The sequence below is a fragment of the Sciurus carolinensis genome, chromosome 2 (assembly GCF_902686445.1).
Source record: "Sciurus carolinensis chromosome 2, mSciCar1.2, whole genome shotgun sequence".
Classification (NCBI taxonomy): domain Eukaryota; kingdom Metazoa; phylum Chordata; class Mammalia; order Rodentia; family Sciuridae; genus Sciurus; species Sciurus carolinensis.
This window is the reverse complement of record NC_062214.1, coordinates 53,952,836-53,973,273: the sequence shown is the minus strand read 5'-3', so window position 1 is coordinate 53,973,273 and position 20,438 is coordinate 53,952,836. Positions and strand designations below refer to the sequence as shown.

General features: G+C 45.3%; 2 protein-coding genes across 3 annotated transcripts; both read right to left on the bottom strand.

The window, feature by feature from the left end:
* Positions 1-2,170: 2,170 nt before the first annotated feature.
* On the bottom strand, positions 2,171-13,785 carry Wdr73 (WD repeat domain 73). Its single transcript, XM_047541940.1, has 8 exons — positions 13,719-13,785; positions 13,141-13,208; positions 12,748-12,836; positions 10,618-10,706; positions 9,977-10,041; positions 5,736-5,900; positions 5,046-5,411; positions 2,171-4,017 (listed from the first exon to the last, which is right to left on the bottom strand). Exons 1-8 carry the CDS (start codon positions 13,757-13,759, stop codon positions 3,782-3,784), a joined length of 1,119 nt encoding a protein of 372 aa, XP_047397896.1. The 5' UTR covers positions 13,760-13,785; the 3' UTR covers positions 2,171-3,781.
* An 875-nt stretch (positions 13,786-14,660) lies between these two features.
* On the bottom strand, positions 14,661-19,775 carry Nmb (neuromedin B). 2 transcript variants are annotated; one of them, XM_047542285.1, is made up of 3 exons: positions 17,490-19,775; positions 16,717-16,892; positions 14,661-14,909 (listed from the first exon to the last, which is right to left on the bottom strand). In XM_047542285.1, exons 1-3 carry the CDS (start codon positions 17,767-17,769, stop codon positions 14,874-14,876), a joined length of 492 nt encoding a protein of 163 aa, XP_047398241.1. In that variant the 5' UTR covers positions 17,770-19,775; the 3' UTR covers positions 14,661-14,873. The 2 variants fall into 2 exon arrangements, with proteins under 2 accessions (XP_047398241.1, XP_047398240.1); XM_047542284.1 differs by having other exon boundaries at positions 14,661-14,904.
* Between the last annotated feature and the right edge of the window lie 663 nt (positions 19,776-20,438).

The following is a 20,438-nucleotide window of genomic DNA, read 5'->3' as shown; positions in this document are numbered from 1 at the left end:
TAGTATGGGAATTTGTTGTTCTTTAAAAGTGTTTTTCTCAACTCTCTGACCTTCAATATTCTTTTTATTTGTTGCAATGCTGGGAATATTACCCAGGCTTTACACATGCTAATCATGTGCTTTAACCCTGAGCTACATCCCTAATCCTCAATATCCCTTTTGATGTATCTCTGAAATGACTGTTCTTTCTTGAGTATTGGATAATTTGATTTCCTGCCAAAAATTTATAATTATTTCCAAATTAATGTATAATTATACACATTATTTTAAAAATTCTCGTTCTATTTTCTACTCGTGTGTGTGTGTGTGTGTGTGTGTGTGTGTGTTACTGTGGATCAAACAGAGTTCCACACATCTTTTTTCTAATTTCTTTATTCCTTTTCCTTTTTCTTTTTTTTTTTCCTTTGTGGTGCCAAGAATAAAACCCAGGGCCTTGTGTATGCTAGGGAGGCCCTTTACCATGGAGCTTTTACACTTTACCCCAAGTCACCCCTTTTTCTTGACTGTTGAGGTTTGAATGTGTTACCAGTCATTTATCTATTTTCCTCAGAACCATTCTGGGTCCTTCTCCAGTTCTGTTTTGTACTGCAGGGGAGCAACTCCTGCTCACTACCCTTTGGGAACTCCCTTGCCAATGAACCCCAGCTAGGTTTGACCAATAGCACTTGGCAGCATATTGAAATGGGAAGGAAAGAAGCCAGGTGAGGGGCTGGGGTTGTGGCTCAGTGGTAGCATGCTTGCCTAGCACACTTGAGGCCCTAGATTCAATCCTCAGCACCACATAAAAATAAAGGTATTGTGTCCACCTACAAGTAAAAATATATATTAAAAAAATGCTACTTGCAAACAACTTAAAAAAAAAAAGGAGAAGAAGCCAGGTGATTCTTTATTTCCTATAGTATTTCAGATGTCTCCTCTGCAGTTTTAGCATATTTGAAGCAGTCCCTGCCCCATGACCCCACCTCTGGCCAGATAGGGTGTCTGCTTACAGTTGTCACCAAGAGGCCAACCCCTGGGTTCTGGCCACACTCACCACCTCTTTTTATCCTTCTATGGCAACTTCCTGCAGTTGCTCACTCTGAGTGTCTTACCTTGCCTTGCTTCCTCTTTCAGATACCTCATCATTAAATTTAAATTCTCTCAACTAAATTACTTAGTGTGGGTTCAGTCTTCCTGACCAGACCATGACTGATACACGTTTTGTCAATACACTTCAGCAAACCAGCTTTTAAATTCATACAGCAATTCTATTTTCTAAATTACTCACTTGTGATTTCACTTGGTGAGATTCTATAGCTTAGTCAGTGGCATGCTGGTAATTCACATCTCTGAGGGAAAACCAAAAAGCTCTGCTTTATAATATTTGCCAATTTCTGAGATGTATTTCTGCCATGGCCAATTTCAAGCTGTCAATGTAATATCACTGTACACAGAGCTAGGAAGAATCAGTTCTCAGGAAGAGGGCAGAAATGATTGAGAAGGCTTCAGAAAACGGTTAAGAATGATCACATCTTGAAATTTAAAAGTTTAAATGTCCCCAAAATGTAACACTCCATCGGCTTTATTGTTAAATTAAGTAATCAAAAAAATCATTTCTAAACTGGACATGGTGGCACATGCCTATAGTCGGAGCTACTTAGGAGGTTGAGGTAGGAAGTTCACTTGAGTTCCCAAGTTGGAGGATAGCCTGGGTAACATAACAAGACCCTGTCTCAAAAAAGAAAAAAGAAAACACACACACACACACACACACACACACACACACATTTCTTTTAAAAATACCTGTTAGAGGGTTGGTTAAGTAGTTCAGTGGAAGAGCACTTGCCTGGCATGTGTGAGGCCCCAGGTTCAATCTGTACTACTGCAGAGAAAAAAAATTCCCAGTGCTATGGACTGAGTTGTGCTCCCCTCACCTAAATGGGTATGTTGAAGATCCAACTCTCAATGTGACTGTATTTGGAGATAGGGTTTTATGGAGGTAATAAGGTTAAATGAGGCCATAAGAATAAGATTCTAATAGGACTGGTGGCCTTATAAGCAGAGGAAGAGAGGTGCTTGCCTAGCCTAAGCCAGGCCTTGGGTTTCATTCCCAGTGACACATACACACACAAAAACAAAGTCCAAATTGTAAAATAATCAAGTAACTTCAAAAGCAAAATTCCTAAAAAAAAAAAAAAAAAAAAAAAAAAAAAAGATCCTTTAATAAATTAAAGTGAGAAATCATGTATAACAGGGAGATACATGTAACTTTAATATTTGCTATGGTCCCTAAATGGAAATGCTTGTGGAGCCCCCAAAAGGAAATGCCCCTCAGGTCTATTCCCCTGGGGGACAGGCATATAGAGCAGGCTGTGTTCCAGGGAGGACCAAGAGGAGGACAGCTCAGGATCTGTTTGAATTTCCTAGTGTTGTGGTTGGTGCTGAGCACCAACACCTATTTTCCTACTCTGGCTTTAGAAATATTTGCTTGAAAACTTATTTATTTATTTATTTTTAGTACCAGGGATTAAACCCAGTAGTCTTAACCACTGAGCCACATTTTTTATTTAGAGACAGGGTCTTGCTAAGTTGTTAAGTCTGGCTTTGAACTCGTGATCCTACTGCCTCAGCCTTTCAAGTCACTGGGATTACAGGCATGCACCACCATGCCCCGCTGCCCCCAAACTTTTAAGTTTATGAAGAGTTCCAACCTCTCACTTAGGAGATAACTATGCAAACTACAGCTATGAGTAATGACTTTTCACTCATCAGATTGGCAAAGGTGAAAAGCCACTAAGTAGGCTTTGTTAGCAAGGAGGAGGGAGAGAGGCAACCCTGTTCTTGGGAGTAGAAAATGATACAATCTGTAAGAAGAGCACCTTGGCAGTGTTTATAAAACCTAAAGTTGCATATATCTTCTACCTCAGCAATTTTATTTTAATGTATCCTACAGACATATTGTTCATGGGAACAAAAGCTGTTCATCAGACAATAGCAAAAGATGAGGAAAATGTAACTGTCCTTTAATAGGGGACTGGATGTATACCCTCTGACTCAAATGCACAAAGTACAACACAGCAGGGAAGACCCTGCCTCTCCTCTGCATCCTTCACAGAGTATCACAAGACCTCCATCAGCTGCTCAAAGCAGTAAGGGTTTAACATCTGGCAATTTGATAGGCAAGAAATGGCACAATCTTGTCTTGTTACTGGGGTTGATAGCACAAGCTCTTCTGATTCTTACTCTGATACTGTGAAGAAGACAGGGACAAAACCCTGCTGCTTCACACTAGGGAAAGTGGAGTCCTCAGATCTAACAGTGGCTACCAGCTAATTTACTGTGCCATGTGTCCTACAAAAACTATTCTTTATATTACTTCTAATCTTCCCAACAATGCTGCAAGGTAGTTCCTTCTTTTTCTTCTTTGGCACCAGGGATTGAACCTAGAGGAGCTTAACCACTGAACCACATCTCCAACCCTTTTTATTTTTTACTTTGAGACAGTATCTCATCAAGTTGCTTAGGGCTTCACTAAGTTGCTAAGGCTGGCTTTGAACTTGTTTCCTACTGCCTCAGCTCCCAGGCAGCTAGGATTACAGGTGTGCACCCCCAGGCCCAGCAAGGTAGTTATTTCTATCCTCATTTCACAGAAAAGAAAACTGGGGGCCAGAGACAGTCTGACTTGCCAAGGTCATACAGCTGGTACCAGGGATCTGAAGCACTCAAGAACTGAATCAGTGCCCCTGCCACTTCAGCAGCTCCCTCTCTTTCTTCCTAAAGGCCAGGCAGGAAGATGTTGGTGTCAGCAGGAAGCACGAAGGTCCACCCAGTCCCACACATGCAGGGAGGCATCGCTTGCTGCTGATAACAAAGTCCTGGGTTTGCAGGGGTGCCAGGTATGGGTGGTGACCTGTGGAGCAGTGTCCATCTTGTTTTCATTGAGGAAGATGTGACCTCTGTGAGTGAAGAGAGGTTCCACCTGGATCCCCATTCCATCCCAAGATGTGACATCATAGACCTGAACTGTCCCATCAAAACCTGAGAAAAAGATAGAAAAGAGAGAATCAACCCTGAATCCCTAAAACCGTTATTTGCCTGATGGCACCAAAACAGCCTAAGGATGAGTTCTCACACAGTAACAAGACATTTAAAAGCCAACCACTGGGAATGTGACCTTTGCCCCAGTGCTGTCCAAGGATGTTTCCTGAGCATGTTGCCATCATAATCTGTGGTTCACCTGTTATGGACCAGGTCCAGGGCTGATCCTGGACGTGTCCTATCTCTTAATCCTCACAACCATTTGAAGTACTATTATTTTCCCCAAGAAATGGAGGCTTAAGAGTCTATCAAACCTTTCTAACTTGTCCCAAATTCCAATCTCCCCCATGCTTGTCCCTCTCAGCAGATGTTCTTGTCTCCTACTTGAAGGAAGAAGCAGAAGCCTTTAGAGAGGAACACTTTCATGTCTCCCACAATCGAACTACATCTACACTCACCCCATCCTGCTGTCTTCCTGTGCCCTCCACAGAGCCTGGTTCTTCTCTTTGGCTCTTTATGGGTCCTGGACCTTTCTTTCCTGTGTTCTCTGCTTTTCTTTCAACCCCTTCCCCTCTCAGTGGATCCTCCCCATTGGCATCTATTGCCCTCATCCCATACTCCATGAAACTAGAGTACAGCAGGCCCAGGAGCCTGACCTGGCTGGCTTCCACAACTCAAAACACAAGTAGGCTGAGAAGCATCCTTGAACTCCTGTCCCCTTTCTGGTGCAGCCTCATGACCGTCCCAGCATTTTACTTGCACTTCTCTCAACTGACCAGAAACCTGAATCCAAGCCAGCTTGCAGAGGCTGCTGCTTGTGCATGGAAGTTTACAGGCCAGGGCAGGGAAGGGCCTGCCACTGAGGAACCTGGAGAGTTCATTTGGATTCTCCTGGGCAACTTCTAACTTTTGAAGCCAGAGTCTTTTGGAACCAGATTTATTGTGGGGCTGCAATTTTCTTTCTGAGCACTCTAGCATCCTCAGGAAAAGAGAGCTAACAACAGATGTGAGAGGCTGTTCAGCAGTACCTGAAATGGCCAAGCAGTTGTCCAGGCCTGGGGCCCATGACACTCGCAGTAGCTCTGGGTTGGGGCTAGGTGTGGACACTGGGCACTGGACCGAACTCATAGGATGGCAGAGATCCCGGGTGTCAAGGAGACGGAGCTGCCCCTCTGAGCCAAGGCTTGCAATGCAGGACCCTGGGCCTTGGTCCATGCCCCTAACTTCTGCACACCATCTCTCTTCTCCAGACCCAAGGTTGGGGCTGGTATTCTCCAATGGTGCCCACTTCTGGCGGGTATCAACAATCCCCAGATGACCAGAGGTGCAGCAAAAAGCAAAGATGTCTGCATCCAGGACCTGTAGGCTACTCAGCTCCTCACTGTCACTGATGCCTGGAAGACCAAAGGCAAAGAAGAGTCAGACAGGCCTGGCAATTTGGCAGGGCTTGCTAGTCACACTAGTCCTAAGCAGAAGGAATCATTCTCCTCCTCCCACTCATGTTGCCATAGTCTGCTCCACTGGGCAGTTGCTGGTCCCTGGGACTGTCTCTCCCAACCCCAGAATGGAAGCCCTTCAAGGCCAGGGTCTGCCTCTTATTTGGCATGTTTCTCCAGCATACAGAATGGATGGTTTGCATTAAGCTTCAAATGTGCTGAGATAGGCTAAGGGCCAGATGTTGGCCAGAGGAGCCAGCAATGAGTAAACCACTAAAGTACCTGAGCTGTACGTGACCTTCTGGGATTCCAGATCCACAATCTTCAGGTCACTAAGCCGTGCCCCATGGAGGACTCCAGGAGCCACTGAGGAGAAGACAGCCACCCTAGGCCAGAAGTTCCCCTCTTTTTCATGCACAGCAATGGTGCTGACAGGCTTAATGACATCTAGGAGGAAAAGGGAATAAGTGAAAGTCCAGAATGATAATGAAGATTTTGAAAAATTACATGACTCAGGCTAGTCAGTCATCTTATCCATAACATTTAGAAAGTCAAGGAAGAAAGGGAAACTGGGTACAGTGGCATATACCTGTTATCCCAGCAACTTGGAAGGCTGAGGTAAGAGGATCATAAGTTTGAGGCTAGCCTTGGCAACTTAGGGAGACCTTGTCTCAAAATAAAACATAAAAAAGGAAGAAAGAGAACTGACAGTGTGAGAACGTTGAGACAAACACTTGGTTATATTTACATTTTTGAAATTGTCAGAATCACTTTAATTTCTTTATAACTTATCATATGAATTATTTTTGCAAATGGAAGATAATGAGTCATTATAGTCATCTTAAAACTCCACAATCAGCTCTTGCTTTTTATAGTTTGGTGGAGAACAAATAGAGGAAAAGGAATGAACATTCACTACTGATGTCACTTACACCTTTGGTGAAAAGTAACAGAGTTCATGAGCTAGTATTATTTCCTCAAAAATATACCATGACCTGAGAAGCAACTTGTTAAAATCTAGCAAGTAAAGGTTACACTGTAGATATCATTGACTTAATATGTAAATTAGACAACAAGAAAGTCCACATTTTAAAAAAAAATGCAACAAAGACATACTAGGCCTCAAGTAGAAACAACTTTTAGTTTTATTTGTTTCCACCTGCTTGGTTAGCAGCCAGTTCTCTTCTCTGCATTCTGTATCATTTGATGCTTCTCTTTTTTTTTCTTGTAGTATTGGTGATTGAACCCAGGGGTACTCTACCACTGAGTGACATCCCCAGCCCTTTTTACTTTGAGACAGGGTCTTGCTAAGTTGCGAAGGCTGGCCTTGAATTTGAAATACTCTTGCCTCAGCCTATTAAGTAGCTGGGATTACAAGTATGTACCATTGTGTTTTTTTTTTTTCCTGGTACTGGGATTGAACCCAGGGCTTAGCACATGCTAAACAAGCTCTCTACCACTGAGCCATAGCCCAACCCTGTTCCCACATTCTCTGAAGAAAATGAAGATCTGTATATTTTTTCAATTCTGAAGTAGAGTTATAAATCAGAATGATGAGGGCAGAATAGATATGAGGAGGATAATCTTCAAGCAAATGTGTGGCTGTGAGTTCCCTCATGATGGTTCCCACAAAAGACATGCAGAGGGACCCATCTGAGCTGGGTTAGTACTCAGCAGGCACTCCAGTACTGCTCCCAGGGCCCACAGGCCTCAGCGCACTTAGTCCAGACTAGTTGAACTTAACTGTTCCCATCACAGGAGCTGTGGGGGTTTGCAGCAGACACAACAGCTGGGCCTTAGGGCCAGAGTTTGTCTCTGGGGAGTGCTGATGAGGCTGCAGTTCAAGCTACCCAGCCAGAGTCTGTCTGACTCTCCTGGCCATTTGATGTGGCCCCTTCTTCCCCTTCCACAGACTCAGAGGAGTCCGGAAGCAATTCTCCCAGGACCTGCTGCTCTGAGTCAGGGGATGGTTCTCAGAGCAGCAGGATGATCTCTCCTCTCTGGGAGGAAGGTCTATTTCAAAGACTCAGTGGAAAACAAAGGTTTGAGGGCCTCCTGACTGGAAAACTGCTTTATAATTATAGTAAGAAAGAAATTACAAGGGGTTGGGGGTGTCGCTCTGTGGGGAGTGCTAGCCTAGCATGCACCAGGCCTTGGTTTCCATCCCATGAGGCCACTTGCTCCAGTCAGTGGTACAGTGACCTCTCCTAGGAAATCTACAGCAAATTCACCAAACTAGCCCCCAACTGAAAAGACAAAGTACTACAAATGAAGGCAAGACAGTGAAGCACCTCCAAGAACTTGGAAGTAAAAGACAGGTTGTCTCTGAGAATTATACCAAAACAGAAAGCATCACAGCAGAGGCAGGCAAAGGCATCTGAGGAATCCGAACAGTTCCCAGCCCTGCAATCCTGAGCAAGTGTTATAATACATGTAAAGGAAAGTGGTGTCCATGAGAGGGGGCTGTTCATCAGAAGAGAATAAGTCACATCATCAGAGTGAATATTTAACTAACTAACTTCCTTCCTCCCTCCCTCCCTCCCTCCCTCCCTTCCTTCCTTCCTTCCTCCCTCCCTCCCTCCCTCCCTTCCCCTTCCTTTTTTATTTGGGTACTGGAGACTTAACCCAGGGGCACCTAATCACTAAGTCACATCCCCAGTTCTTTTTATTTTTTATTTTGAGATAGGGTCTTGCTAAGTTGCTTAGGGCCTCATATGTTGCCAAGGCTGGTCTCAAACTTGTGATCCTCCTGTCTCAGCCTCCCAGGTTGCTGGGATTACAGGAGTGTGACACCATGCCGCGTTCAAGGGGAAGGAGCAAGTGACATTCAGTTAAAACCCTTAGACACGGTATTCATCCAACTTAGTAGTTTCTACAGCCCCAGAACCAAAAGAAGAGGTCATGGCTCCAGGGGCATGGACAGCAAAGGGCCCAGACAGCAATGTCTTCACAAGTTGTCTGTCTTATGAAAAAGCAATTTGGAAATCTCAGAGCTGATTTCTCTTGTTCTTACTACGTTTATCATGCCAACTCTGATTAGGCTATGTCTTCTCTAGGCAAAGCTAGTTATTAAACAGAATATTCCACAGAATATTTTAGTGATAATTGGTTTTTCATTATAAACTAATAAAATTGCATGGTGATATATACAGCAGCCTTGTGAGTCTAGTGACTACTGCCTCTATTAGCTTTGTTCTGGATGTGCTCACAATATCAGCCTTGGGGCTATGGGTCAACAGCAGACCTTGGAAAATTTACAAGATAACACGAAGGCTTCTAGAAAAATAGCTGACAAGTTTTCTTAAGTGTCTACCCAAGAGAAATGAAAACATATGTCCACATGAAGATTTGTGACATTAATGTTTTTAACTACATTATTCACAATAGCCAAAAATTGGATCCAGTAACTTGTGAACTGGTAGATAAAATTGATACATTCATATAGTGGAATACTATTCAGTCATAAAAAAGAACAAACTACTGACACATGCTATAAAATGGATGAACTTCAAAAGGATCATATTAAGAGAAAGATGCCAGGCATGAGACCACATGTATGATAACATTGATATGATATGTCCAGAAAAGACAAATTTATAATATGGGAATGGGGATTAACAGTAAATGCCATGATGGATCTTACTGGGGTCATGAAAGTATTCTAAAACCAATTTATAGTGATGGCTGTAAAATGTGTTAAATTTACTAAAAACATCACTGAACTGTACACTCAAAATGGGTGAATTCAATGACAGGTAAAATATACCTCAATAAAATTATTTAAAAAAATAAACCACTACAACTGCCAAGTAAGTGATATGAACAAGTAGAAACTATAGCATTGGACAGGTGAGAAGGAAAAGAATAAGGAAAGACCACAGGGCCAGTGACCTTAGGAAGCAATGAACACAAGAGTGCTTTTCTGTAGCTATGAAGCCTGGGGAGGGACCAGCAGTCACCAGGCAACTTTTGGGACGCTTCCAAATGAGGTAGCAGGGGTGGGCACACTTTCAGGTTGGTGGACATTGGAGGACAGATGGAGGTAACTGGTCAGGTCAGAGGGTGGCATGCTCTGGTGACTGCCTGACAGGGGACCTGCAAATCTCCACAGCTGGTGACTTCTCTGAGCAGGAGACTGGCCAGTCAACCTTGCTCATCAGGTATTTCCTTCCGAGGGAACTAACAAGCTGTACAGAGAAGTAAGCTCTTTCTCTCTCCCATCCTCCTCCAAGAGGAAAGCACTTCTGATTAGCCCTAATTCTGCCCTGGTCTCTGCCTTGCTTAATGGCTCTCTGGGTGCTCCGCCTGTGGCTGGGTTGGGTAAACTCAATTCCTGGAGTAAGTTCAGGGAAGATTTGTTTGGGGCTTGTCTGCTATGTTGTGGTTGCTAATTTGTCTTTGTCACCATGAAAATAAATAATCTATTTTCTTGCCCCTAGCTCTGAGTCTACATATTTCCTGACTGAGACTAGGAGGCAGGAGTGTGTGTCACATACTTTGCGTAAACCTCAACCTTCACTCACCACTGTCTTCTGCAAACTGCCACACCCGCAGATAACAACCTGGAAGGCCACTGGTCACCAGCAACCTATTCAGGATAGACAGAAAATCTTAGTCGAGATAGTGGGGAGCTCCTCCACAAACCCCGCCAGCTTTCACCTTTCCACTCCACATGGCTTGGGATCTGTCCATACCCCATAACACAAAATTGTACTGCAGGCTCAAGACCAGCCATCTTCACTTAACAGATGAGCAGTTTGCTCTGCTTTAGGGACTGGTCTACAGCTCATTAGAGAGCCATGAGACTGAACCCAGGCTGTATCTAGAGAGGACACCAATGAAGAACCTGAACAGAGCACTGACCCACAGACTCTTAGCTTTCCCTAACTGAGCTAGTCATACCAACTATCAACCACTAACTCTCTGCAAGATTAAGAGCATCCTTCTATCCTGTATCTCGTCCCTAGAGCAACTCCAGTGACCTGTTGGTTACATTAATCAAAACAGGTGTGGAGATAATGGTTTTATATTCTAGATCTGTATGCACACTCACATGTCTGTGTGCAATTAGAGAGGAGGTGGCAATAAAGAAGCAGGACATCCCTGGGCATTTTCCATCATCCCATCCTGAAATGGAAGATCTGGGTCACAGAACTGGCCATACCTGGTATCTGGCACATACTTTAGATCAAAGACAGATCCGTCTGAAAATCCTCCATGGCGCACTTTGAAATCTCTTTCTGGGAATAAGCCCTAAAATACAAATGGTTGGCCAATCAGATACAGTCTGCTCTTCAAAGGAACACTTCAGATGTTCTCTAGGTAAGGAGCTAGATCTCAGTCTGGCAGGAGGCCGAGGATGTCACTCAGCTGGAGACAGATGCTTCTCCCTGCAGGGCCTCAGGGTATTGCTATTTGTAAATGTGGGTCTCAACTGCCTACACTACATCTTCCTTTTGTCCCTGCCCATCTCAACACACCTATGTTCTGAGTCCGGCTGTGTCTAACCAAACTTTATGCTCATAGCCATCAACTCTACTATCTTTATGTTATGAAACCAAGGAAGGGGGAAAGGTGGCAGCCACAGAGGAAAGAGGAAAAGTCAGGGATGAGTTGGGAGGTAAATCAGGTCTCTCACCAAGGTTGAAATGTGAGCCCCTGGCTGGAGCTTGAGTGGGAGATGGGGAAGATCAAGTACACTGGGTAAGTAATTTTCACTGGGCAGAACAGGTCAGGCTGCCCTAGAGCTTCCCTAGCCTTAAGGGTTTGTGAGTACAAATGTCATTTTACTGAGCTTTACCTCTTGAAATTCTAATACAGTCAGTCTGGGAAGGGGCCCAGGAATTTGCATTTTAGCCAGCACCCCTAATAGCTTGGATACAGGTGTCTTCAGGCTACTGTGAGAAACAATGGGTTAGAGTTGCCTGGGATTCAGCCTCTCCTGGGCTTAATAACCTCTTTATAGGTTCCTGTCTACCTTGTCATCTATTCTAAACATTCAACTTAACTCCATGCCATGTTTACCCTGTAAGATAACTTGGTTTCTTATTTTATTAAAGAATTTAAGAGGGCTAAGGGTGTAGCTGAGAGGTAGAGCACTTGCCTAACATGTACAAGGCCCTGGGTTCAATCCCCAGCACTGCATGCATGCATGCATGAATGAATGAATAAATACATAAACAAATAAACAAACAAATGTAAGACATTCAGAAACACATATTCTCGAATTCCTGCTTTTACAAGGTCTTTCAGTTATTTAACTACACGCCTCACCCCTTCCTTGTTTTATGAATACCACTGCCATTTTGGGGAAGCAGGCTCTTTTTCTATCACTGGAAGTTAGGATGATTTTTCCTGTTATTCCCTCACTCCTACATCTGTACTCTCTCCCTCTTTCAGAGATACTTCTCCACAGCTTGTAACTCTGCTAACACTTCTGGCTTTAGGAAATTCTCCCTTTTCAAGTGTGTTTCTGACTAGTTATTGCTCTGATTTCTTCCGTTACTGCATCTCCACTTCCTCCTCCATTTCAGTCTTTGGCCCTGACCATCATTAAAATGCTGTGGCAGAGGTCACCAAGAGCTTCCCAATTGCCAATCTAATAAACAAACTTCAGTCCTCACCTGAATGATTCTATACAAACATTACATAACTGTTGACTTTTTTTTTTTTTTTTTTTTTTTTTAAAGAATTTAACCTTTATTTATTTGTTTTTATGTGGTGTTGAGGATCGAACCTAGGGCCTGACCTGTGCTAGGCAAGTGCTTTACCACTGAGCAACAACCGCAGCCCTATCAACTCCCTTGACATGTTCTCTTCTCTTGCATTCTGGCCTTTTCTGAGACTCTTCCTACATTAAAGACTGTTCTTAGTATTCCTTGTGGGTTCAGATTCCTATACCTATCCCTTTAACAGTGTCTCCTGGGGTTCTGTCCTTAGCTGTCTTCTCCTCTCAATCTTATATAGTACATATTCATTCTAGGCAATCTAAATGATTCTAAGGGCTTCAACTACTTTCCATACCCTAATAGCTTCCTAAATCTATTCTAGTAGCCCTCTTTAAATAACATAAAATTCTATAGCACTTATCTCTGTTCACCCTTGCCTCCCTCTAGTAGATGATAAGGGTATGACCAGTGTATGTGTGTGTGTGTGTGTGTGTCTCTCTCTCTCTCTCTTTCTCTCTCTCTCTCTCTCTCCAGCATCCAGGACAATACCTGATAGGTACAGGAATTTTCAAGTGTTTAATAAATAAAAATCAACATATATACTTGACATTTATATTTCAAATTACCTGGTTTTCCTTTACAGACAGTCTGAGAGGTAGTATGAGATGAAGAATCTCATTTTTTTTCAGGCTCTCATAGCCAGCAACAAAGACTCCTGGAAAAAAGAAGCACCTGTGACAAATCATTAGGAAGACTGTACACCATGGCTGGATCTATAAACTCCTGCCGAATCTCCCAAAGCAAGGACAAATTTCTTCACCATCAGTGTGCAGCCTTGTATGAGGGAATGGAGGATCTTAATAAAAGGAATGTAAGTGCTGATGGGGCACCAAATTTCAACAAGTGACCAAGAGGTCCTCAGGCCTCAGATGAGAAGGCTGGGTCCTTCTGGCTGAGCCCTGAATCTCAGCTTGAGAAATGTGATTCCATCTATTTTAGGGCCAGGAAAGTTTTATCACCTTTGTCACCAATCCATTCAAGGACTCGAGTGGCTCCTGAGAGGTCAAATGCATGGAAATCCTGGTACCTGCACAATAGGGACACAATCAGACGGTGCGTGGCACTGTACAGCTGACAAAGATGATAACAGAATTTGGTGGTTAGGGACCCGGTTTTGGAGTCAGGCAGACAAGGGACTGAGTCTTATTTCCCATCTGACACCCTGTGTGTCTGGGACTAGGCCAATCACCAGGCCCTTGAGCTTCGGTTTTCATCTGCGGAACTCCCAGGGCACCGAAATTTCCCAAAGTTGTGAAGATTCAATAAATTAATCTGTGTTCTGGGTTTAATTTAGAGGCTGGCGCGAAATAACTGGTCACCTTTGTTATAACTATCCTTCACAAGCACTGCTGCGCTTAACACACCACTGGCCCGCGGAACGAGCCATTTTCCAGATAGCAAGGCCCAGGAGTCCTCCGCATCGACCCAGCCCGGTGTCCATAGCACACCAGGATTCCCTAGGTGCCTCCACCCGCACTCATCCACCCACAAGACGCTTCTTAGGCCCAGGATCCGCTCCCAACCCCTCACGATTTACAAGCGCAAGGATTCCACAAGCCAGTCCTCCGCGGGATCCATGGCAACTGCCGCTTCCGGTACTCCACTTCCGCCTCCAGGCCGGGCCGCTGCGGCCCTCTCGCGAGGAGAGGGCGTGGCTCCCGGTAGCGGGCGGGGCCTGCCATGTTCCAGCTCACTTGCCTATGCGCCCGACCCTCGCTGGGATGTGCTGGGAAATCTTTGGGGAAAAGTTTCCGGAAAAGGACGAAAGATCAAGGATTCCCCGATGTCAGCTCTGAGCAGGGTCGAACGAACCAAATACCTGTCCGTTTTAGGTCCAGGTATTTGCAACCCAGAAAACGGCGGTCCGTACCTCAAGGCCAGGAATAATACAAGACCATCCGGTTAAAAAATGGAATTTCAGATAAACAATGAATTTCTTTGCGTGAGTATGTACATGCAACTTTTAGGACATTTTATACGAAAAACATTTTTTAATCTTAAATTCGAATTTAACCGGGTGTCCTTTATTTTTGTTTGCTAACTCTGGCAATCCTAAAGTAAAGTTCAGGGACGAGAACAGGCGGACAGCGGGGTCTGGAATCTCACCAGGCTGTCTCTCCACGCGTTAGGGATACCCTTAGAAACTTGGCGTGGAAATGAAATAAGTAAAGCTCGGTGGTGTAGTGTGTGTAGTGTAGGCACCCCCATTACAAGCGAGGAAACGGATGAGACTTTTGCCTGCGCCAGTAGGTGGCAGAGGCGAGAGCAGAACCCAGCAACTGGAAGGAGACCTGGCATACAGTGGGCATTGAGTACCTGCTTGCTGAATGAATGGAGTAAGACTTCAGTTACTGCCAGGCTGGTGCTATAACACGGGGGTGTTCCCGGCTTTTTGGAGCCCGCCCCAGTTCACTGAACACCCCACCCTTCCTCTTCCCTTTCCTTAAATGTGCCTGGAAAGAGAGGACCAAACATTCTATATAAAGAGAAGGGTTTTATTCACAACTTCATCAGAGAAGCAAGAAAAACAGCAGTAACATAGGTTGTGTTTGCATCTGCAATATTCCCGGCGACTCAGCTCAGATTCAAGCTCTGGATTTACATCTAGATGGGGTCACCACTAGGGTTCCATTCAACAACTTGCCTGGGTGGGCACACTCTAAGTCACGTTGTGTCTGTCCCATTACTGGCATCACTTCTTCAGTATTTGTACCACCAGCCTCCTATACTGAAGGAAAACAAAGAGAAGAAATGACCTGGGGAGAGGGGCAAATGATATAAGCCATGCTGCCATTCCTAAGTGCTGGGTGTTTGTGGGCAGAGACGGGCTCTCAATTGAGGCGGCCCACCTAGCATTTTTCTTTCTGAAAGTCCTGAGAGGAGTTAGGTGGGTTTTTCTCAGAATACAACCCGAATAGCCCAGGGAAATCATGATAATTAAAGGAGATCATGGAAGTCAGGTACAAGTATGGTGTCTGGCACTGGGACAGTGTCAGTTTCCTTATTCCCCTACCCCAAGCTCTGCCAGACCTCACTCAAGTTCCCCCAGCTCAGTAGCTAGGGATTCTCTAGTTAGTCTGCATGTTTTAGGCCTTCAAATTCCATGGCCCTAGAGGCGATAATTGTCTTCCTGCAGAATCAGCCAGCCCATGTTCCTAGCCTTTATTATGTGAGGTCCCCAGGGATTAGGAGCTGTGTGTATCCAGAAGTCAGGGATGTTGGCTGGGGCTGAACCTTCTCTAGGGAATGACCCCCCACATTTCTTTCAACATATACACACTACATGGTAGGCACAGTGGGGGACACAAAAGTGAGGTAGTCATAGGTACTGCCAGAGAGCTCACAGACTGGTGCTCCTGCTCACTGAGGATGTTGTGTGTGCCCAGCACCATGCTGCACATGTGACCTAAATGACCTCATTTAATGGGAGGAGGGCCTGCAATGTTTCCATTTTATGGATGAGGAAGGTGAGCCTTAGAGTAGGTAAGTGACATTTCTAAGGTTATGTAGCCATTGAGTAGTGAGGTTATGAGCCCAGTGCAGTTGCCAGAGCCCACATTCTGCCACATCACACAACTTTCTGCATATGGCAATAGTACCAAGGACGGTGTGTACACTAGAGATAACATCAAGAGCAGCAAATGGAGGGGCAGCTACCCAAGCCACTAAGGGTTAGGGTTAGTTCTAGCTTTAGGACCTTGAACCACATAGATCATTGGTTTACCACCAAGAGTGATTTGCCCCACCCCAGGAGACATTTGGCAATGTCTGGAGGCATTTTTGTTGTATTTTATTTGTAAGGTCAGGTTCTTACAAATCCAGGCTTGCCTCAAACTCCTGGGCTCAGGGGATCCTCCTGCCTCAACCTACCAAGTTGCCAGGACTAAAGATGTAAGCCACCACACCTGGCTTGAAGACAATTTGTTTGTCACAACTTGGGGAGGAGAGGGAAGGTGCTACTGGCATCTAGTGGGTAGAAAACACAGATTGGCTAAACATCCTACAATATGTAGGGCTACCCAAAACAAAGAATTATCCAGTCTAGAATGTCAAGAGTACTGGTGAATGTGAACAAGGTTCTAGTTCTGTCTTGGCTGCTGACTTCTCTTTCCCTCTCTGGTCCTCAGGGTCCTAGCTCTGGCCAGAAGTCCACATAGGGCACAGCGAATGTAGACTTGGCTTATGTAGTAGGGGACATCTGGAGTAGGGCAAAGCCATGTAGACTAGGGGAAAAGATTTCTTCTGCTAAGAGGCCAGATAGTATTAGCTTGTGATTTTAAGCTGGGTGATGGGGGACTTCTTTCCCTACTTCTTGCTTCATGGGGTTTCCTGGGAAGGTCAGCTTCCTTTCTTTGGAATGTGCCCCCTTTAAGCCTTGAGACACAGGGAGGACCAGGAATCCTGGCTTTCTGAGTTCACACCCATTATGTCGTGGCTGGGCAAATCCACCCAATGCTGGGTTGTAATTCCTCTATGCTGGATCCCAGGTGGCCTTGGCTAAACCCTCTTGGTTTTGGGATGGAGGACTGGCTCACCTGGGTTTGGGGTGCTGGGCTGCTGATGCTCATACTCAGAGCTTTCTTTAGTCGTAGGATCCTGAGCAGATCATGACTCAGCTGCAGCAGTCTCTGGTCCCTCGGGGAGGTGTGGGGAGTTGTCCCCAGTGGGACTGCTTGGGGGGACTCCAGACTCTTCTTGCCCATGAAGTGACCTAGAAAGGAGGTGCCAAGGTACATGGAAGTCAGGGAGTGAGGAGCCTACCCCAGTGGTAAAGTTCCCCATCTTTCTCACTTTTCACTTCTCTTAGAAGGAAGACAGGAAACCTTCGTTCTCCTCATCAAGGAGAAAAGACAAAGACATCTGGGTGGTGACAAAGTCTGCTACCTCAGCTTTTCCTGAGCAGGTATAATGACAGCACAGCTGGAAGGAAGGTGGGATAGCTTAAGACAGGGGGAAACTGCCAGTTGTGTTGCCTGCTTGGAGGAGGGTCAGAAAAGGGTCAGGAAAGAAGTGGGGAATGAAGAGGTGTCTAAAGATGAATGTGCAGAAAGACACACCAGAGGTTATAAGATTAGGCAGTCTTGCCTAAGGGGAGTACACCAGTCAGCAGTCGGATCTAGGATGCAATCCCAGCTCTGCCTTGAACTTACTAAGTGATCTTAGCCAAGTCACTAACCTGTACGAGACACAAGTTCTCTACTAAATTAGATGATCCTCTAGTGTCCCCACGTGCTCGGACACTAGGAGGGGCTACAATGTCGAGAAAAAAACGGGGCTAGAGCAGGGTTAGGGGTCCCCTAATACTTACCGGTGGCCCAGAGGTTGCCCCGCGGGTGCACTCGGATCTTGCTTGTTCGGCTGCGGGATTCCGGAATATCCCAGTTGAGCGGGGCGACACCGGCAGCCAGTAGCATGAAGAGCAGGAGGCCACTGAGCCACCGAGCGCCCACCGCGTGCCGGGCCATGGCAGTGCCTACAGCTCTTGTTCGCCCGTCCGCTCCGGCTGCCAGCTCTCCGGACCCGCCTTCCCTGCTTTTAAACCTGCGCCCAGGGCGGAGCTGCGACAGGAGCCCCGCCCTGCCGCCCATGGAGGCCCCGCCCCGCACCTGCTCTTGGTGGGGTGGGCGCCGCCTCCTCCAGGGGTCCTGGCTTGAGCCTACAGCCCTCCCGCCCCACCTGCAAGCCAGTTTTGGGGCCTCCCTCGCTACGGCCGCTGGCTTTCAGCCACCAAGTGATGACTTTAGCCCCTGAGCTGCTTCTCTAGGAGACTAAAAGTGGGGTAAGGAAGCCCTCTTCGAAGCACGGGCTTCTTTACACCACCCAGTCAAGTGCCAGGCACCAGAGGGGCTCCATAATTAATTCTCGTCACCCCTCCCTCTTGGAGCATCTGGCCCCGTCCCACCCCCAAGGAGGGCCCACCCAGACCATAGGCAGGAGAGAGACCTCTGGGTCAGAGTGGAAAGAGCACTGGACCAAAACCCGTTTACACTCTCATTTGACCTCATTGGACTTCACTTTCTTCAAGTATAAAATAGAAATAACAACATCGCCTTATTTTAATAATTTTACATAAACATAATTATTTTGTGGCAGGAAGCAGCAGTCTTATAGAACCTGCCCTCTCAGACCCAGCACTTTCGTCCTCCTAAGGAGCTGTTCCCATTTGAAGAAAAGAACTTATGGATTAGTGGCATCACTTAGAAGGGGAAGACATTGTGCTCCATAATAATTCATTTATTTGTGCTTAAACATTTACTGAACACCAATATTCAGAGCCCCATGAAAGCAATAGGAGGAGGGGAGACAAATTCCCTGCTTCCAAGAGAGCTAACCTTCTCATTAGAAACAGTACAAGGAGAGACTGATGGAAGAGTGGGGTGCAGGCCAAGCCCTGGGCCCCTTGCTGGACACTGAACAGTATGACTATAACAGATCTTACTACAATTATTTTGAAGAATTATTTTTTCTGACTCAATAATGACACCTGCTATTATTATTCTTGCCCTGGCATTTACACCTCTCTGCTTTCTTGTCACAGATCCCCATGGTGTACAGATATAGCTCTTATCACCTTCCTATAATAATCATTCCCTTTGCATCCATCACACTCCCATCCTACCTTTGTCTGGTCCATGGATGCAGAAATTAGTGGAAACTCATATTTAGTGAGTGCTTCCTTGCTTAAATGTTTGAAGGAAATTATTTTGTTTCCCCTTACTGGTGGAAACAGGCTGAGTGTCACTTAACCAGATATCTCACTGGAGTCTGGCTTCAGGTCCCCAAAGCTGTGAGGGCAGGTACAGTTCTCCCCAAACTCTCATACCCACTCCTGTTTTACCATCCCATTTCAGCATGAAGTTGGGTTTCAATTTCTCAGGGAGGAGAGGGAGCAGGCACTGTGAGTTTTACTTCTCTCCTGCAGGTGACCCTGTGACCTGTTCTTACATATTTATTTATACTGAGCCAAGCTTCTTCTAACACAAGTCCAGGTTCACGGCCCTGAGACTGGCTCCAGAAGCCCTCAGGACCATTTGAAATGTCAGCCCAGCACAGGAAAAGGGGGTCCCTGAAGACCCTAGAGAAAAAAGCAGCTCCACAGCCAGCTATAAAAGATTGTCTAGAAGACTGGGCTTCCCTGGGAGAGTAGGAGAGGAGTTATAGTAGAAAGGGTGGCTAGTCCAAGGGAGCACTAGGCTCTGAGTTTAGCATGAGGACCTTATCTGCTCACTGCTTAGTCCCTATGTATGTGCTATGACAAGGGAAGACCAAAGGTTTCCATCCCACAGGGAGAGGCTCACAGTGTATCCTCATATCAAGGTATATGAGGTTCATAAATTCAGGGCTCACTCATGAACCTCCCAGGATTCTACAACATTCAAGGACATCTGTGGAAAATGGGGAGAAGATTCACAGGATGATCAAAGGGTGACCAAGGGGATGAAAGCTACATGGCAAATCCCATTATAACTAGTACTAACAAAACATTTAAACTAGCCAGGCGTGGTAGTGCATGCCTATAATCCCAGCCTCTCAGGAAGCTGAGGCAGGAGAATCCTGAGTTCAAAGCCAGCCTCAGCAACTTAGCAAGGTCTTAAGCAACCTGGGGAGACACTGTCTCTAAATAATATATAAAAGAGGACCGGGGACGTGGCTCAGTGGCTAAGCACCCCTGGGTTCAATCACTGGTACCAAAAAAACCACTCCCAAAACAAAACAAAAATTAAACTGCACCAAGTTTTAAAATCAAAAATAGTTTGAAATTAAGAACATAAATATTAATGTTTTTGTATGTACTCATTAAACTGAAATTAATTACAATTAACACCTTTTCATAACTCAGTCTTTTTTGCCTGTTTTCTAAAAATACTTACATGTATGCTCCCTTGATTCTCAACATAGCTTTGAAGTAGAAAAGACTAGTACCATGTCCATTTTACAGAAGAGTTAACTCACAAAGAGAGCAAGTTAGTACACAGAAAGTAAACAAATGAAGAAAACCAGATCACAGACTTGAAACACATGTGAAGTATAGAGGATGACAGAGAAAGGGAAAAGCAGAAATTTAAATTAGACATAAATGAGTCTAGTGAGGACTGACAAACCAGAGCTGTGTAGAGCAGGATGATGTGAAGTCTGTCCTGGTAGACCTCTGCACAGTTCTCCATCTGCGTGGGCTGCAGAGATGAAGAGAAACATCCTGGGAACTCTCAAGTCCTGCTCTTTAGTTTTACAATCAAGAGGAGTTTATAAAATCAGG